The sequence below is a fragment of the Thamnophis sirtalis genome, unplaced genomic scaffold, assembly GCF_051295495.1.
Source record: "Thamnophis sirtalis isolate CommonGarterSnake01/CBP01778 unplaced genomic scaffold, rThaSir2_p1.2 scaffold_6, whole genome shotgun sequence".
Lineage (NCBI taxonomy): Eukaryota > Metazoa > Chordata > Lepidosauria > Squamata > Natricidae > Thamnophis > Thamnophis sirtalis.
Window position 1 is genome coordinate 5,120,045 of NW_028261386.1, and position 15,857 is coordinate 5,135,901.

The window sequence follows — 15,857 nt, forward strand, 5'->3', positions numbered from 1 at the left end:
TGAGTAACTTTAATATGAGTGGGAAATGTATTTTACGTCTCTGCTAAACAATAAAGCTGATTGGATGCCTTGGGCTATTTATTCTTTGGCACAGAGGTGGGTTCCTACTAGTTGGCACCTATTCGGTAGAACCGGTTCGTCAAATCTACCGAACCGGTTAGAAGAGGTTCCATCAGTGGACCCGGAAAGAAGGCCACACCTACAGAAGAGGTTCCAAAATTTTTTGAAACCCACCACTGGCAAGGATCTTGTAACTTGACAGCTTGAAGACTTGCATGCTTCAATGCCAGAGTTTCTGAATAGCTTCTTGGACAGACCTAAGTATTAATTCATAATTTCATATCCGGTCACATGGGTGGCAAGCCACTCCTATCTGGCCACATGGGTGGCAAGCCACTTCCACAAAGGAGGCCACACCCACAGAGTAGGTTCCATCAATTTTTGAAACCCACCACTGCTTTGGCAGCAATGCATTGACACAATGCAATCAACATGATTGTCTCAAAGGTGCTTTTTCAGAAGGCAACTGGACTTCCTTGGTCCCTTCCAACTCTGGTATTGTATTGTATTGTATTGTATTGTATTGTATTGTATTGTATTGTATTGTATTGTATTGTATTGTATTGTATTGTATTGTATTGTATTGTATTGTATTGTATTGTATTGTATTGTATTGTATTGTATTGTATTGTATTGTATTGTATTGTATTATTGTGTGAATGCAGCCACGTTGTTCCCACAGCACACTTAATGGAGACAATGCGTAGTAGACAATGGTATTCACAGTAGACCTTAAAAAAAAAGTTTAAATGGCAGTTATGACCAGGGACAACACCCAAGTTCTGGTTACCGGTTCTCCGAACTACCCAAAAATTCCGCTATTGGTTCTCCAGAACTGATCAGAACCTACTGAATACCACCTGTGAATTAAATCCATTGTGTCCACACTGTTGATCGAGCAAGAGATGAAGAGCCGTTCTAGATGATGTCTGTAACAGGACTATTCCTAACACTGATTGGCTGCAGTGGCCAAAGGCCACTCCCTATTGGCTGCTTGACATCATGAAGTCTTACCTGGAATCTCATAAGTGCTCATTAGAAACCAGATAGAGCTTCAAAAAAACCAGACAATCTCTCGATGGCAGTAAAGAGGTCTGGAAGACTGTTTTTTGCACAAAAGTGGAAAAATAAGGAAACTCCCTCGGAACAAGAAATAATAAATAAGATACTGACGTGCACAGAAATGGACAGACTGACTCTAGAGGTCAAAGACAAGAGTGAGACAGAATATCACGAAATCTGGGATAAATGGCACCGATGGTTAGAAATGAGGGGGGGAAAGGTCTGTGGGAAGTTATCATCCAGCCCTCTCCCAGAAAAATGAAATATCCTAGGAAATATTGAAAAGGCAGAATATTTCTCTGGATATGAAAAGAAAGAAACATATTTTAAAAGACAGAATAGCTGCCTGCCCATCCCCACTTTGTCAATGGGCCATTAAGAAGGCCAAGCTAGTCCCTTTTACATAATAAAGACTTCTCCACTGCAGCCCCAGGGGGGATGGGAGTAAAGGCATGATAATATTGGCCCTTTACTCAACTGACCACATGGCATCTGAGAACTCATCCATACTTGGATTCTAGAGAGCCTAGAGAGTAGCCCCTGCATGGCCCCATGGGAGTCTGACAATTAGAATACATTTCTTACACAGGAACAGGAAACAGAGAGGTGGGACTGAACAGGTTATAAAAAACCTAGCAAGCCCCTCCCTCAGCCCTTCTCTTCTTCTCCACCAACATTGAAGCCTGTGATCACCTTTTCTGTTCAGGGCTCAAGCCATGTGGTCCTGTCCAACAATAAACCATCTTTCCAAGCAGCCTCCATGTCTCCAGTGTCTTTTTCCCCACTTGTAGCCGAACCCAGAAGGACATTTCTTTCATCAGGTCACGACAGAAAAAGGCAGACAAGTTAAGACTCGGAAAATATGGTATTAAGATTGTGTGATAGGTAGGAATCGGATATGTATTTGTATGGTTAATAATCAGGTAAAAGAGGGGGTTTAATGGACAGGTAATCTGAGTACACATACCTATGTAATGGATATAAAATGTAATTGTTGTAAGATCTAAAAACTATATGGAAATGTTTATACCAGAAACGTCACACTATGTCCAATGTTTTTAATGTTTATCTAATAAAAAACTTTAAACAAGAGGTCTGGAAAACTCATAATTCCTGCTATCAGTTTTGATTACATAGATTTTGGAAGACTACAGAATGAAGGGTAGGTTCCTCCTCGAACTTTTATTTCCAGAATTGTAGTTCTTTGCTAAGTGTGTGGGATTGTGGGCCATCACAACCAGCGAGAAGGAACATAGAAATAATAGAATTGGAAGGGATCATGGAGATGTTTAATTGCCCTCAACATTAGGAACTTTGTCCTAAGCTGCTTCTCTCCTCGGTTAATTTCCATCCATTGTCTCTTGTCTTGCCTTCTAGAGCCAAGGTGGCGCAGTGGTTAAATGCAGCACTGCAGGCTACTGCTAGATCAGCAGGTCAGCGGTTCAAATCTCACCGGCTCAGGGTTGACTCAGCCTTCCATCCTTCCGAGGTGGGTAAAATGAGGACCCAGATTGTTGGGGGCAATATGCTGACTCTCTGTAAACCGCTTAGAGAGACCTGAAAGGCCTATGAAGCGGTATATAAGTCTACTGCTATTGCTATTGCTATATTCTGGTACTTTGGAAAATAGTTTGATCCCCTCATTTTTGTAGGAGCTCCTCAAATATTGGAACACTGCAATCAGGTCTCCCCTAGTCTTTCTTTTCATTAGATTAGACATACCCAATTCCAGTCAGTCAACCCTGACTGCTCTTTAGAAGGCCAGATCCTGAAGAGGAAACTCAAGTACTTTGGCTGCCTAATGAGAAGGAAGGACTCTCTGGAGAAGAGCCTCATGCTGGGAAAGATGGAGGGCGAAAGAAGAAGGGGACGGCAGAGAATGAGGTGGCTGGATGGAGTCATTGAAGCAGTCAGCGTGAGCTTATATGGACTCCAGAGGATGGTAGAGGACAGGAAGGCCTGGAGAAACGCTGTCCATGGGGTATGTTTGTATGTTTGTATGTTTATTAGTCTTGTATGCTGCCCACTCCTGGAGGACTCCGGGCGGCTTACAATAAACAGGGGAAAGGGAACAAATAAGACAAACAACAATTTAAAATACAACAACATTCGTAGATTACCGTGGGGCTGGATACTTCAACAGCCCCCGGCCTGCCGGAGCAGCCAGGACTTAGTGGCTTTACGGAAGGCCTGGAGGGTCGTAAGGGTCCGGATCTCAACGGGGAGCTCGTTCCAAAGGGCCGGAGCTGCAACAGAGAAGGCTCTCCCCCGGGGGGTCGCCAGCTGACATTGGCTGGCAGATGGGATCCAGAGAAGGCTTAGTCTGTGCAATCGATCGGTCTTTGGGAGGTAATTGGCAGGAGGCGGTCTCTCAGGTACCCAGGTCCGATGGGTCGGACACAACTTTGCAAAGACAAGGAACAATGGATGGAAACTGACCAAGGAGAGATTCAACCTAGAAATAAGGAGGAACTTTCTGACAGTGAGAACAATCAACCCATGGAACGATGTGGGGGCTTCATCACTTGAGACTTTCAAGAAGAGATTGGACTGCCATTTGTCAGACATGGAGCAAGGTCTCCCGTTCGAGCGGGAGGGAGGGGGATTGCGCTAGATGATCTAAAAGGTCCCTCCCAACTCTGTTAATCTGTTCTTCATATGTTTTAGCCTCCTTTGTTGCTCTTCGCTGCCCTCTTTCCAGAGTCTTGACATTTTTTTTTATATATCGTGGTGAGCCGAATTGGATGCAGTATTGATCTTGATTCTATCCCTCTATTCATGGAAATGTGTGTGGTCACGGGGGATGGTGTATTGTCGGAAGAAGGCCAGTGTCTGACACCTCACTGAGCTGTCATGGGATAAAAGGCACAGGTACAGTATAGGGGGTACCTTGTTCAATAGTAGTAACTGTGAGAGGGATCTTGGAGTCCTAGTGGACAACCATTTAAAGAGGAGCCAGCCATGTGCAGCAGCTGCCAAAAAAGCCAACACAGTTCTAGGTTACATAAACAGAGGGAAAGAATCAAGATCATGTGAAGTGTTAATACCACTTTATAAAGCCTTGGTAAGGCCACACTTGGAATACGGCATCCAGTTTTGGTCGCCACAGTGTAGAAAAGATGTTGGGACTCTAGAAAGAGTGCAGAGAAGAGCAACAAAGATGATTAGGGGACTGGAGTCTAAAACATATGAAGAACGGTTGCAGGAACTGGGTATGTCTAGTTTAATGAAAAGAAGGACCAGGGGAGACATGATAGCAGTCTTCTAATATCTCAGGGGTTGCCACAAAGAAGAGGGAGTCAAATTATTCTCCAAGGCACCTGAGGGCAGAACAAGAAGCAACAGATGGAAAATAATCAAGGAGAGAAGCAACTTAGAACTGAAGAGAAATTTCTTGACAATGAGAACAATTAATCAGTGGAACAGAATTTGCCTCCAGAAGTTATGAATGTCCCAACACTGGAAGTCTTTAAGAAGATGTTGGATAGCCATTTGCCTGAAATGGTACAGGGTTTCCTGCCTAGGCAGGGATTGGACTAGAAGACCTCTAAGCTCCCTTCCAACTCTGCTATTGTACTATTGTATAAAATAGTGTGACTCGAAGACAATGTATGTCACTAAGCTCCTTGAAAATGGGAGATAACAGTTACAAAGAAATAACAATTGTAAACCAAGTTGTTCCTTCTTATTTCTGCATTGTTTGGGTTGTAAAATACTGTATTTCTCGGAGTAAGAGACGCACCTTTTTCCCTCCAATAGGAGGGTGAAAATTTGGGTGTGTCTTATACACCAAATGTAGCCCCCACCCACTCCCACCAGAGGCCAAAAACGCGAGGCATGGAGGCAAGGATGGTCTGCGGCAATCCCTGCTGCCTGGAACAGCTGATTGGGGGTATTCTGGCAGACGAATCTACCCACCAATCAGCTGTGCTGAATCAGGCTGTAATAAGTGCTGAAGCCGACCTGGCTGATCAGAGTTTGCACCAGCAATCGCATTCAGAAAGCACACACAAGTAACTGATTCAGCAGGATTCAAAATAATCATAATATACAATACAATACCAATAGCAGGTTTTCCAAGGTAGCAGTAAATACAAGCAAAACGCAAGCAGTTTCACTTTTAGTTCTCGGCTAAGCCAGGCTCCTTCCTGTCTCCTTGTTGCTCACACAGCAAATACTGTTTCAGAGTCCAAATAGCCCTCATTGGCTGGCCTTGTTACCATGTGTCAGCCGAATACCATGGATGCTGGTACGCAGAGGCAGAATTTTTGTTCTTCTTATTTTCCTCCACAAAAACTAAGGTGCATCTTATACTCCAGAGCGTCTTATACGCCAAAAATATGGTAAGTGTAGAGCAGGAAATAGCCCCTCTCATTCTCTTCCTTTCTACACTGAAAACCCCAAATGTCCAATCTTTCCATAGAAAAGCCACTTTCACCTTAGCTGACCTCCTCTGAACCTTCTCCAGCTCCACACTCTCCTTTTGGAAGTACAGACATACTAGCACAGATAATACAGACTTGATTTATGACCATAAATGGAGTCTACCCATCACATTTGTAAGTCACGATATAAAAATCATCAATAGCAATAGCACTGACACTAATTCATAGTGCTTTACAGCTCTCTCTGATTCACAAAGTCAACGTATTTCACCCAATAATGTATTGCCCCTAACCATCTGGGTCCTCATTTTACCGACCTTGGAAGGATGGAAGGCTGAATCAACCTTGAGCCCGTCAGGATTGAACTCCTGGCAGGGGACAGAGTTCGCCTGCAATACTGCATTCTAACCTGTGCACCAACAGGGTCTCCATTCACTGAATGTTATGATCCTTAAGCAAACCAACGGTTCATCAGGGGCATAGGTTTTGCTGAAAACTCAAAGTAAATGCTGGTTTTACGTGCTCACGTGAACATGGGGCACTGCAAACAGCTGTAAGTGTGCTCATGCTACTGAGTTCAGTCACGACACTGGGGGATGGGGGAGAGAGTGAGTACAGCAACTGCCAGAACCTCAGGTTCATTATAACAGAGTAGAGGAAGGTAGGATAGGGTAGAGTAAAGTAGAGAGTGGAGTGGAGTTGAGTATGGTAGGGTAGAGTAGAATAGGGAGTGAAGTGGAGTAGAGTGGTGGAGCGGAGTGGAGTGGAGTGGGTAGGGTGGGGTAGAGTAGAGTAGAGTAGGGAGTGGAGTGGTGTGGAGTAGTGGAGTAGAGTAGGGTAGAGTAGAGTAGAGTAGAGCAGTGTTTTTCAACCTTTTTTGTGCAAAGGCACACTTTTTTCATGAAAAAAATCACGAGGCACACCACCATTAGAAAATGTTAAAAAAATTTAACTCTGTGCCTATATTGACTATATATAAAGTAATTTTCCCACGGCACACCTTACACTATGTCACGGCACACTAGTGTGCCGCGGCACAGTGGTTGAAAAACACTGGAGTAGAGAGTGGAGTGAAGTGGAGTAGAGTAGACTAGAATAGAGAGTGGAGTGGTGGAGTGGGGAGGGGTGGGGTGGGGTAGAGGAGGGTAGGGTAGAGTAGAGTAAAGTAGAGAGTGGAGTGGTGGAGTGGGGTATGGTAGAGTAGGGTAGAGTAGAGTAGGGAGTGGAGTAGAGTAGAGTGAAGTAGTGGAGTGGAGTGTGGTAGGGTGGGGTGGGGTAGGGTAGGGTAGAGTAGAGTAAAGAGTGGAGTGAAGTGGAGTAGAGTAGAATAGAGAGTGGAATGGTGGAGTGGGGTGGGGTGGGGTAGAGGAGGGTAGCATAGGGTAGAGTAGAGTAAAGTAGAGCGTGGATTGGTGGAGTGGGATATGGTAGAGTAGGGTAGAGTAGAGTAGGGAGTGAAGTGGAGTAGAGTGGAGTGATGGAGTGGAGTGTGGTAGGGTAGGATAGGATAGGATAGGTAGGGTGGGGTGGGGTAGGGTAGAGTAGAGTAGAGAGTGGAGTGGAGTGGAGTGGAGGGTGGAGTGGAGTGGTGGAATGGAATGGGGTGGGGTGGGGTGGGTGGGGTGGGGTAGGGTAGGGTAGGGTAGGGTAGGGTAGGGTAGGGTAGAGTAGAGTAGAGTAGAGTAGAGTAGAGTAGAGTAGAGTAGAGTAGAGTAGAGTAGAGTAGAGTAGAGTAGAGTGGAATGGAATGGAATTTTCACTACCGGTTTGAGCAAACCAGTCTGAACTGACTGAATACCACCTCTAGTCATAAGTGTGAAAAACAGTTATCAGTTGCTTTTTTCAGTGCCGTTGCAGCTTTGAACGGTTACTAAATGAACTGTTGTAAGTCAAGGACTACCTGCAATGTGCTCCAGCACCTGCCACTTGTAAAACCATTTACTATGTCTGAGCTCCTTTGCAAACAAGAGGTGTTAGTTTTGACTTACCTGGCATTTTGCTGGGCGGAGATGAGCTGGGTTGAGTGTGGTGAGGTGACCCATGGGACAGCAAGAGGTTCATGGTGTGAGGCTGACCCGTGCTGTAGGCATCCATGGCGAGTTTTTGCCGAAAAGCTTCTTCTTTCCTCCGGTTTGCAAACCAGTTGTAGACGCGGACTTCCGTGACCAGATTTGAACCCAAGCCATGTGCTTTAGAGGGCGACACACCCCGCTGGAGGCATTCTGCCCTAGAGGAGAAAATTAAGAAAATTCCTAGATAGAAAAGGGTTTGTTCGGACCCCGATGTTGGACTAACACAGGAGGAGAACTTGCTAAGAAGATCACCGGGCTAAAAATTTGGTCAGGCTAGTTCAGGGGTCGGCAAGCTAAAACACTCAAAGAGCCACAAAGGTCCTAACCGGAAGCCCCATTCAATTCTGGAGCCAACCAGAAGTCCAGTTTCCCCACCATAGAGTCTCCTCCTAGCGCAGCATCCTTTTTCCTCTTCCTGTCCTAACCGAAAGCCCTATCAATTGTGGAGCTGACCAGAAAATCCGCCCCTTGCCATAGAGTCTCCTGCTGGCGTGCCCTGCTTACCACCACCCCCAAAACGGAAGCTCCTCTCAAAATTGTGGTGCCAACTGGCAACAGGGAGCCGCAGCAGAGGGATGAAAGAGCCACATGCAGCTCCGGAGCCACAGGTTGCTGACTCCTGATGTAGCTCAATATTGTTATTCTGTTTTGAAGCAACTCTCTATGATTTTTGGCCAAAAAAGAAAAGTCTAAAAAAGAATATAGGCATTGAATTAGGAATTATGTGTATGCAGAGACGCTTTACCCCTAAGGTCCTGTCTTCACATCACCAGGACTGCAATAACAGAATTCGGTAATAATTTTTACATATGGTGTCCTCATGGTACTGGTTTTCTTCTCATCCTCAGTTCATCGCTGAAGCAGATGGGCTAACATTTATTTTATTTATATATGGAAGTCATGGTACCTCATTAAAGCACAGCGCTCAAGGTTTATTCTATTTATTTATTTTTATCCAAGCTTTATTATTTTTTACTAGCCGAAGGATGGCGAACATGTCTAAAACTCCTTGCTTTGCCTATTTTCCGCATAACAACAATCCTGTGAGGTTGGTTGGGCTGAGAGAGGGACTGGCCCTAAGACACCTAGCTCGCTTTCAAGCCTAAGGCGGGACTGGAACTCGCCATCTCCTGGTGATTTACAAGGGTGATTTGTAAAAAGTAATTTATGATCAGTCCTGGCACTTACAACCATGAGTAAGTGCTAGGTTTTTGGCAAAACTGACAAAAAATGAGCTCTTGTGACCGCAGGATTGTGCAAACAATCATAAATGTGGATGTTTTGCCAAGTGCCCAAAATTCAGTCCCCTGACCATGGAAAAGGCCCAATTGAAAGAGGAGAGGAGAGAGAAGAGTAGGGGGGTAGAAAGAAGACAGAAGAGAGAAAAGAGAAAGAGAGAAAGGAGAGAGAGAGCAGAGAGAGCAGAGAGAGAAGAAAGAAGAGAGAGAGGAGAGAATGAGAGAGAGGAGAAAGAAAGAGGAGAGAAATAATAGAGAGGAGAGAGAAAAGAGAGAGAAAGAGGAGAGAAGTAAGAGAGAGAGGAGAGAGAAAGGAGAGAGAGAAGAGAGGGGGGAAGAAGAGGGAAGAGAGAAAGGAGAGAGAAGAGAAAGAGGAGAGAAGAAAGAGGGAGAAGAGAGAAAGGAGAGAGACAGAAGAGAGAAAGAGAGAGAAGACAGAAGAGAGGAAGAGAGAGAAGACAGAAGAGAGAAAGAGGTGAGAAGAGAGAGAGAAGAAAGGGGAGAGAGACAGAAGAGAGAAAGGTAGAGAAGAAAAAAGAGGAGAGGAGAGAAAGAGGAGAGAAGACATAGAGAGGAGAGAAGAGAGAAAGGAGAGAGACAGAAGAGAGAGAGAAAAAAAGAGAAGAGAAGAGAGAAAGAGGAGAGAAGAAAGAGAGAGAAGAGAGAGGAGAGAAGAGAGAAAGAGAGAGAAGACAGAAGAGAGAAAGAGGTGAGAAGAGAGCGAGAAGAAAGAGGAGAGAGACAGAAGAGAGAGAGAGAAGAAAAAAGAGGAGAGAAGAAAGAAAGAGAGAGAAGAGAGAAAGAGGAGAAAGACAGAGAGAAGAGAGAGAGGAGAGAAGAGAGAAAGAAGAGAGACAGAAGAAAGAGAGTAGAAAAAAGAGGAGAGAAGAGAGAAAGGAGAGAGACAGAAGAAAGAAAGAGAGAGAAGAGAGAAAGAGGAGAGAAGAAAGAGAGAGAGGAGAGAGAAAGAAGAGAGACAGAAGAAAGAAAGAGAGAAGAGAGAAAGAGGAGAGAAGAAAGAGAGAGAAAGGAGAGAAGAGAGAAAGGAGAGAGACAGAAGAATGAGAGAGAAGAAAGAGAGAGAGAGAAGAGAGGAAAAAAGGAGAGAGAGAGAGAGAGAGAGAGAGAGAGAGAGAGAGAGAGAGAGAGAGAGAGAGAGATTTGTTTGCTTAGTGAGATGGTGAGGATAGCAGGTTCTTTTTCCCTTTGACCCAGAACATGCTAGCCCCCTCACACAATAGGGATTTCAGTTTGGAACAACAAAAGCTGCGTTCTCTGCCAACAAGCTGTGGGTTCGTTTGATGCAGCAGCAGCAGCAGCAGAAGGGAAAATATCGTTTTTGTCCAGGGCGTTTACCTGTTGCATTCCTCTACCAAGGCTTCCCTCTCTTCCTTGCTGGGGTTCTTTTGACGGTCGTAGGCCTGGTACAAGATCTGCTGGGAAGCAGGGCCCCACTTAAAGCGGTTGCGCCTCATCTTCTTGCTGGGTGTTTCGGCACAAGAGTCGTCTATCTGGCCCACACCCTGGCTTTGCTGGTTAAATTCTGGAAAGAGAAACAGCAGCTGATCTTGACTGCCTTTTTCTGTCATATTTCCAGAACCCTGGACTGTCTGGTTGAATTCTGAAAGAGAAAGGAGTAGATTTTTGATTGGGCCGGGTCAGTAGGGTTGTGTAACACACACACACCTGTAGGAAGAGATTCGGTTGACTTTAAGGAATGTCTCAGGGCATGAGAACGTGATTTCTTTTGCCTGCATAGCTGGTTCAACCATCCGCTAAGCCAGAGGTTCCCCAATGCCTGGCTGCGGCTCACTGCTAGGCCGTGGCCTATTAGGAACCAGGGGTTCTGACCGAGACTTCCCCAACAGCACGAAGCCGAGTCCTCGTCCCAATAAACCCCTTTTATTTCATTGACAGCGAATTCCTCTCCAGCAAAGTTTTTCCTCTCCCACCGTCTTTCAAGCTAGTTCACAATTCCCAACCTTTATCAGGCTTGGAGAGTGGCTGGGCCCATATCTTTCAGACACTGCAATACTTGGCAAGAATGCAGGAATTAACTAAGTGTCTCCTGCAAACTCCACTCCCCTTTTGCTCCTTTTATTTCCTCTGGGAGGGGCCATTCACCATCCACCTTACTCCCAAGTCAACCCTTGTTCCTTAGCAGTTCCCTTCGTCTGGCAACTCTGCGCATGCGCACACTGGGAACAGGCTCCAGCTGTTCGTCTGCCTCACTGATGTCTGACTCTGAAGGCAGCTGATAACTGTCAGATGGCCCTGGTCTCATCTCTGCCTCGGACACAGAGACCTCATCAGAGTCTTCCCCAGACTCCAGGAGTGGCCCATCTTCCTCCCCCAACTGCCTCACTGTCCGAGTCTGCTGCCAGCTCCTCTGGCCACGGGTGGGCCACCACACCGGGCTGCACAAGTAGCAGGCCAGTGCGCATGCGTGAGGCTCAACTTGTATGAGCAGTGCGCTGGCACGCGTGCGTACGTATGTGCAGTGCAACCTGCGCAAGTCAAGCTACGTGTGTATAGGTGACTTGCATGGCGGCTTACCACTCGTGCGGCCTAGTCCTACCCAGCTGGGATTATCTCCATTCCAATGGAATCTCCATTCCCTCTCCACTCCAGGGGAAGGATACTGCAAAATCCCCATTCTCACCTAACTCTAGTGGAAGGATATTGCAAAATCCCCATTCTCATCTCACTCCAGGGGAAGGATACTGCAAAATCCCCATTCCCTCCCCACTCCAGGGGAAGGATACTGCAAAATCCCCATTCCCTCCCCACTCTAGGGGAAGGATACTGCAAAATCCCCATTCCCTCCCCACTCCAGGGGAAGGATACTGCAAAATCCCCATTCCCTCCCCACTCCAGGGGAAGGATACTGCAAAATCCCCATTCCCTCCCCACTCCAGGGGAAGGATACTGCAAAATCCCCATTCCCTCCCCACTCCAGGGGAAGGATACTGCAAAATCCCCATTCCCTCCCCACTCCAGGGGAAGGATACTGCAAAATCCCCATTCCCTCCCCACTCCAGGGGAAGGATACTGCAAAATCCCCATTCTCACCCCACTCCAGGGGAAGGATACTGCAAAATCCCCATTCCCTCCCCACTCCAGGGGAAGGATACTGCAAAATCCCCATTCCCTCCCCACTCCAGGGGAAGGATACTGCAAAATCCCCATTCCCTCCCCACTCCAGGGGAAGGATACTGCAAAATCTCCATTCTCACCCCACTCTGGGGTCAGCCAGAGATGGTATTTCCCGGTTCTCCAAACTACTCAAAATTTCTGCTACCGGTTCTCCAGAATCGGTCAGAACCTGTTGCATTTCACCCCTGGCCCCAATTTTGATCACATGACCATGGGGATACTGCAAGGACAGTGTGTGAGGCAAGTATAATAAAGAGGCTTTATCAGGCATTGGAGTATGTCAGATTTGAGCAAGGTCATTTATAGCAGGGGCCTCCAATCTTGGCAACTTTCAGACTTGTGGACTTCAACTCCCAGAATTCCTCAGCCAGGTACTCCCAGAATTCCTCAGTCAGCAAAGCTGGCTGAGGAATTCTGGGAGTTGAAGTCCACAAGTCTGAAAGTTGCCAAGATTGGAGGCCCCTGCTTTATAAGGAGTGAGAAAAGAAAACCCCTTATGACTGTCTCTAATCATAACTTAGAGCCATTTTGGCCTAGTGGTTAAAGCAGCAGGCTAGAAACCAGGAGTTGGTGAGTTCTAGTCAGGCCAGCAACCTTGGGCCAGTCAGTCTCTCTCAGCCCGAGGAAGAAAGGAAGGAAGGAAGGAAAACCAATTCTGAATTCTTGGCAAGTAAACTGCAGGGATTTCATACACACAAATCATAACTACAAATGGGGGAGAAAAATATCAGCTGGCTGGTTCTAAGAAAATGACTGCCGGTTGTCCTTGATTGGCCCTTTATGTGTGGACTTCAACTCAGTTGAAGTTAGCATGGAATTCTGGGAGTTGAAGTCCACACCTCATAAAAGGTGTTCCACCCCCTGTTTAGTGGTTATTTAAAATTACAGTAGTATCTGCCCAGAGCTACTTATGATCTGGATGTGACAGTCTGATGGATGCACATACACACACAAGGACACACACACACACACACACACACACACACAGGGACACGCACATGCACACACTGTCATGTGATCACACTTGGAGCGCTCATCAACCGGACTGTATTTATCATTGTTTGCAGAGTCTCAGTCATCTGACCGTGATTTAGGATGCTTTTCTCCAGAAACCAGCATTTATAGGTAGTCCTCGACTTACAACAATTCACTGAGTGACGGTTCAAAGTTACAACGGCACTAAAAAAAATGACCTGTGGCCGTTTTTCACAGTTGACTTTTGCATGATCCCACAAAGTCGTGGGATCAAAGTTCAGATGCTTGGTAACTGGTTCATATTTATGATGGTTGCAGTGTCCCGGGGTTATGTGATCCCCTTTTGCGACCTCCTCGCAAGCAACGTCAATGGGAAAGGCAGATTCGCTGAACAACCGGGTTACTAACTAGTCAACTGCAGTGATTCACTTAACAACTGTGCCAGGAAAGGTCATAAAACAGAGCAAAACTCACTTGACAAATGTCTCACTTAACAACAGAACCCTCAGGCTCCATTGTGGTTGTAAGTGGAGGACTACCTGTATTTTAGGTTTCTGGTTAAAAAAACAACCCACTCGTTACAGACAATGGATTAACTTCTGTTTGCTTAACAACCACAGTGTTTCACTTAACAACCACAAAAAAAAACCCATCATAGAATCAAGCAAAGTCATGTTGGCGACATGCTTAACAACGGGCATAACCTGAATTTTGATCATGTGACCACGGGGATGCCGCAACGGTCATAAGTGTGAAAAACGGTCATCTCATCTTTTCCAGTGCCGTTACAACTTTAAACGGTCGCTAAATGAATTCTAAGTCAAGGATTAGCTGCATTTTAAAACAACACCCTTATTTTAAAAGGATTGCTGTTAATGAGTAATCCTTCAGAATTACAGTTTGGGGAGAGTTAATTGTCTGTCTCAGGGCTGTAGTGAAGGGAACTGAGGCCCCGGGACCAGGGAAAACCCCTTGCTTGGCTTGGTGGTAAATGCCATTGCAAAGTCACAGGGAGCTGGGCAGTAAATACATGTAATTAATGAATTTATTATGATTGACTCCCAGGCATGGCACAAAAATGAATGGCAGAGTAGGAATACCTAGGAAAGGCTATAAGGATGGATGAGTCTGCAAAGAAGCGTCAAACTGGATGCTCATCTCTATTTGCAGTCTTTCACCACTGCTGAGTTATGGGGCTCTCAAAGCCCATTGCCCATAAAGAAAGTGTGGCAGCTGTGATTGTATGCTGTAGTCCCCACCTTGACTTTTTTTACTTTTCTCTCCTTCCTACCTACCTACCTACCTTCCTTCCTTCCTTCCCTCCCCATTCCCTCCCTCCCCTCCCTTCCCTTGTATTCTTTTTCCTTCCTTCCGTCCTTCCTTCCTTCCTTCCGTCCTTCCTTCCTTCCGTCCTTCCTTCCTTCCTTTCCTCCCTCCCCCCATTCCCTCCCTTCCCTCCCTTTCCTCATATTCTTTTTCCTTCCTTCCTTTCCTCCCTCCCTCCCTTCCCTCGTATTCTTTTTCTCTCCTTCCTTCCTTCCTTCCTTCTTTCCTCCTTCTCTCCCTTCCTTCCCTTCTCTCCCTTTTTTCCTTTTCCTTCCTTTCTTTCTTCCTTCCTTCCATCCTTCCTTTCCTCCCTCCCTTTCCTCATATACTTTTTCCTTCCTTCCTTCCTTCCTTCCTTCCTTCCTTCCTTCCTTCCTTCTTTCCTTCCTCCTTCTCTCCCTTGTATTCCTTTTCCTTCCTTTCTTTCTTCCTTCCTTCCTTCCTTCCTTCCTCCATTCCCATTCCCTCCCTTCTCCACCTCCTTCCTTAGTTTCCTTCCTTCCTAGCCACTTCGTTTCCTTCCCTCCCATCACTTCCCTTCCTTCCCTTGTACTTTTTCCTTTCTTCCTTCCTTCCTTCCTTCCTTCCTGCCTGCTGCCTTCCCTCCCATTCCCATCCCTTATTCTCCTTCCTAGACCCTCCCTTCTCTCCCCTCCCTTTCCTTCTTTTCCTCCTTCCTTCCTTCCCTCCCCATTCCCTCCCCTCCCTTCCTTCATATTCTTTTCCTTCCTTCCTTCCTTCCTCCTTCTTTCCCTTCCTTCCCTTCCCTCCCTTGTATTCCTTTTCCTTTTTTCCTTCCTTCCTTTCCTTTCCTTTCCTCCCTCCCTCCCTTTCCTCATATTCTTTTTCCTTCCTTCCTTCCTTCCTTCCTTCCTTCCTTCCTTTCCTCCCTCCCTTTCCTCATATTCTTTTTCCTTCTTTCCTTCCTTCCTTCCTTCCTTCCTTCCTCCTTCTCTCTCTTCCTTACCACCTTGTACTTTTTCCTTTCTTTCTTCCTTTCTTCCTTCCTGCCTGCCTTCCCTCCCATTCCCATCCCTTATTCTCCTTCCTAGACCCTCCCTTCTCTCCCCTCCCTTTCCTTCCTTCCTTCCTTCCTTCCTTCCTTCCTTCCTTCCTTCCTTCCTTCCTTCCTTCTCTCTGCCTGGCCACTCCTGCCTTCCCTTCCCCTCCCCGACTGACCTAAGACCACCCCACAAATTGAACAGAAAAGCTTCTTTGGGACAAGAAAATTGCCCTTGTGGGGAAAGCTGAGATTTCTAAATTCATCTTTTCAGCTGCTGATAACAACCAAGAAGCTCGTTCCCAAAAGAACTGGGTGGGAGGCGGGAGAGCCGATACGTGCAGCCCTACTTCAAACTCATCCATCAAAGTAGTGATAATTAGAGGAGGCAACACCTTGTGGTATCTCACACTCCGCTTAAATCCCACACCATAAAAAAAAAAGGTCAACAAGTTTATCTTGGGATGTGCAAGACTGTGGCCAGCTCATCGGATGACTTTGTCCTAACCGCATTGTTCTCCCCAGAGAGAGTTGGCTGCGTTTGACACAATAGCCTATTCAAGTTTGTCCATAATGGGGAGAC

At 46.2% G+C, this 15,857-nt stretch overlaps 1 protein-coding gene across 2 annotated transcripts in view; it reads right to left on the minus strand.

The window, feature by feature from the left end:
* HNF1B (HNF1 homeobox B) overlaps window positions 1-15,857 on the minus strand; it is a 101,549-nt gene that overhangs the window by 52,007 nt on the left and 33,685 nt on the right. The window contains exons 3-4 of one of the 2 annotated variants that reach the window (XM_087717139.1): window positions 10,174-10,360; window positions 7,496-7,734 (exon numbers count right to left, since the gene is read on the minus strand). In XM_087717139.1, coding sequence (XP_087573265.1) covers window positions 7,496-7,734; window positions 10,174-10,360 — 426 coding nt within the window. Of the gene's footprint in view, window positions 1-7,495; window positions 7,735-10,173; window positions 10,439-15,857 lie in introns of both variants that reach the window. The other variant, XM_087717138.1, reaches the window with a different exon arrangement.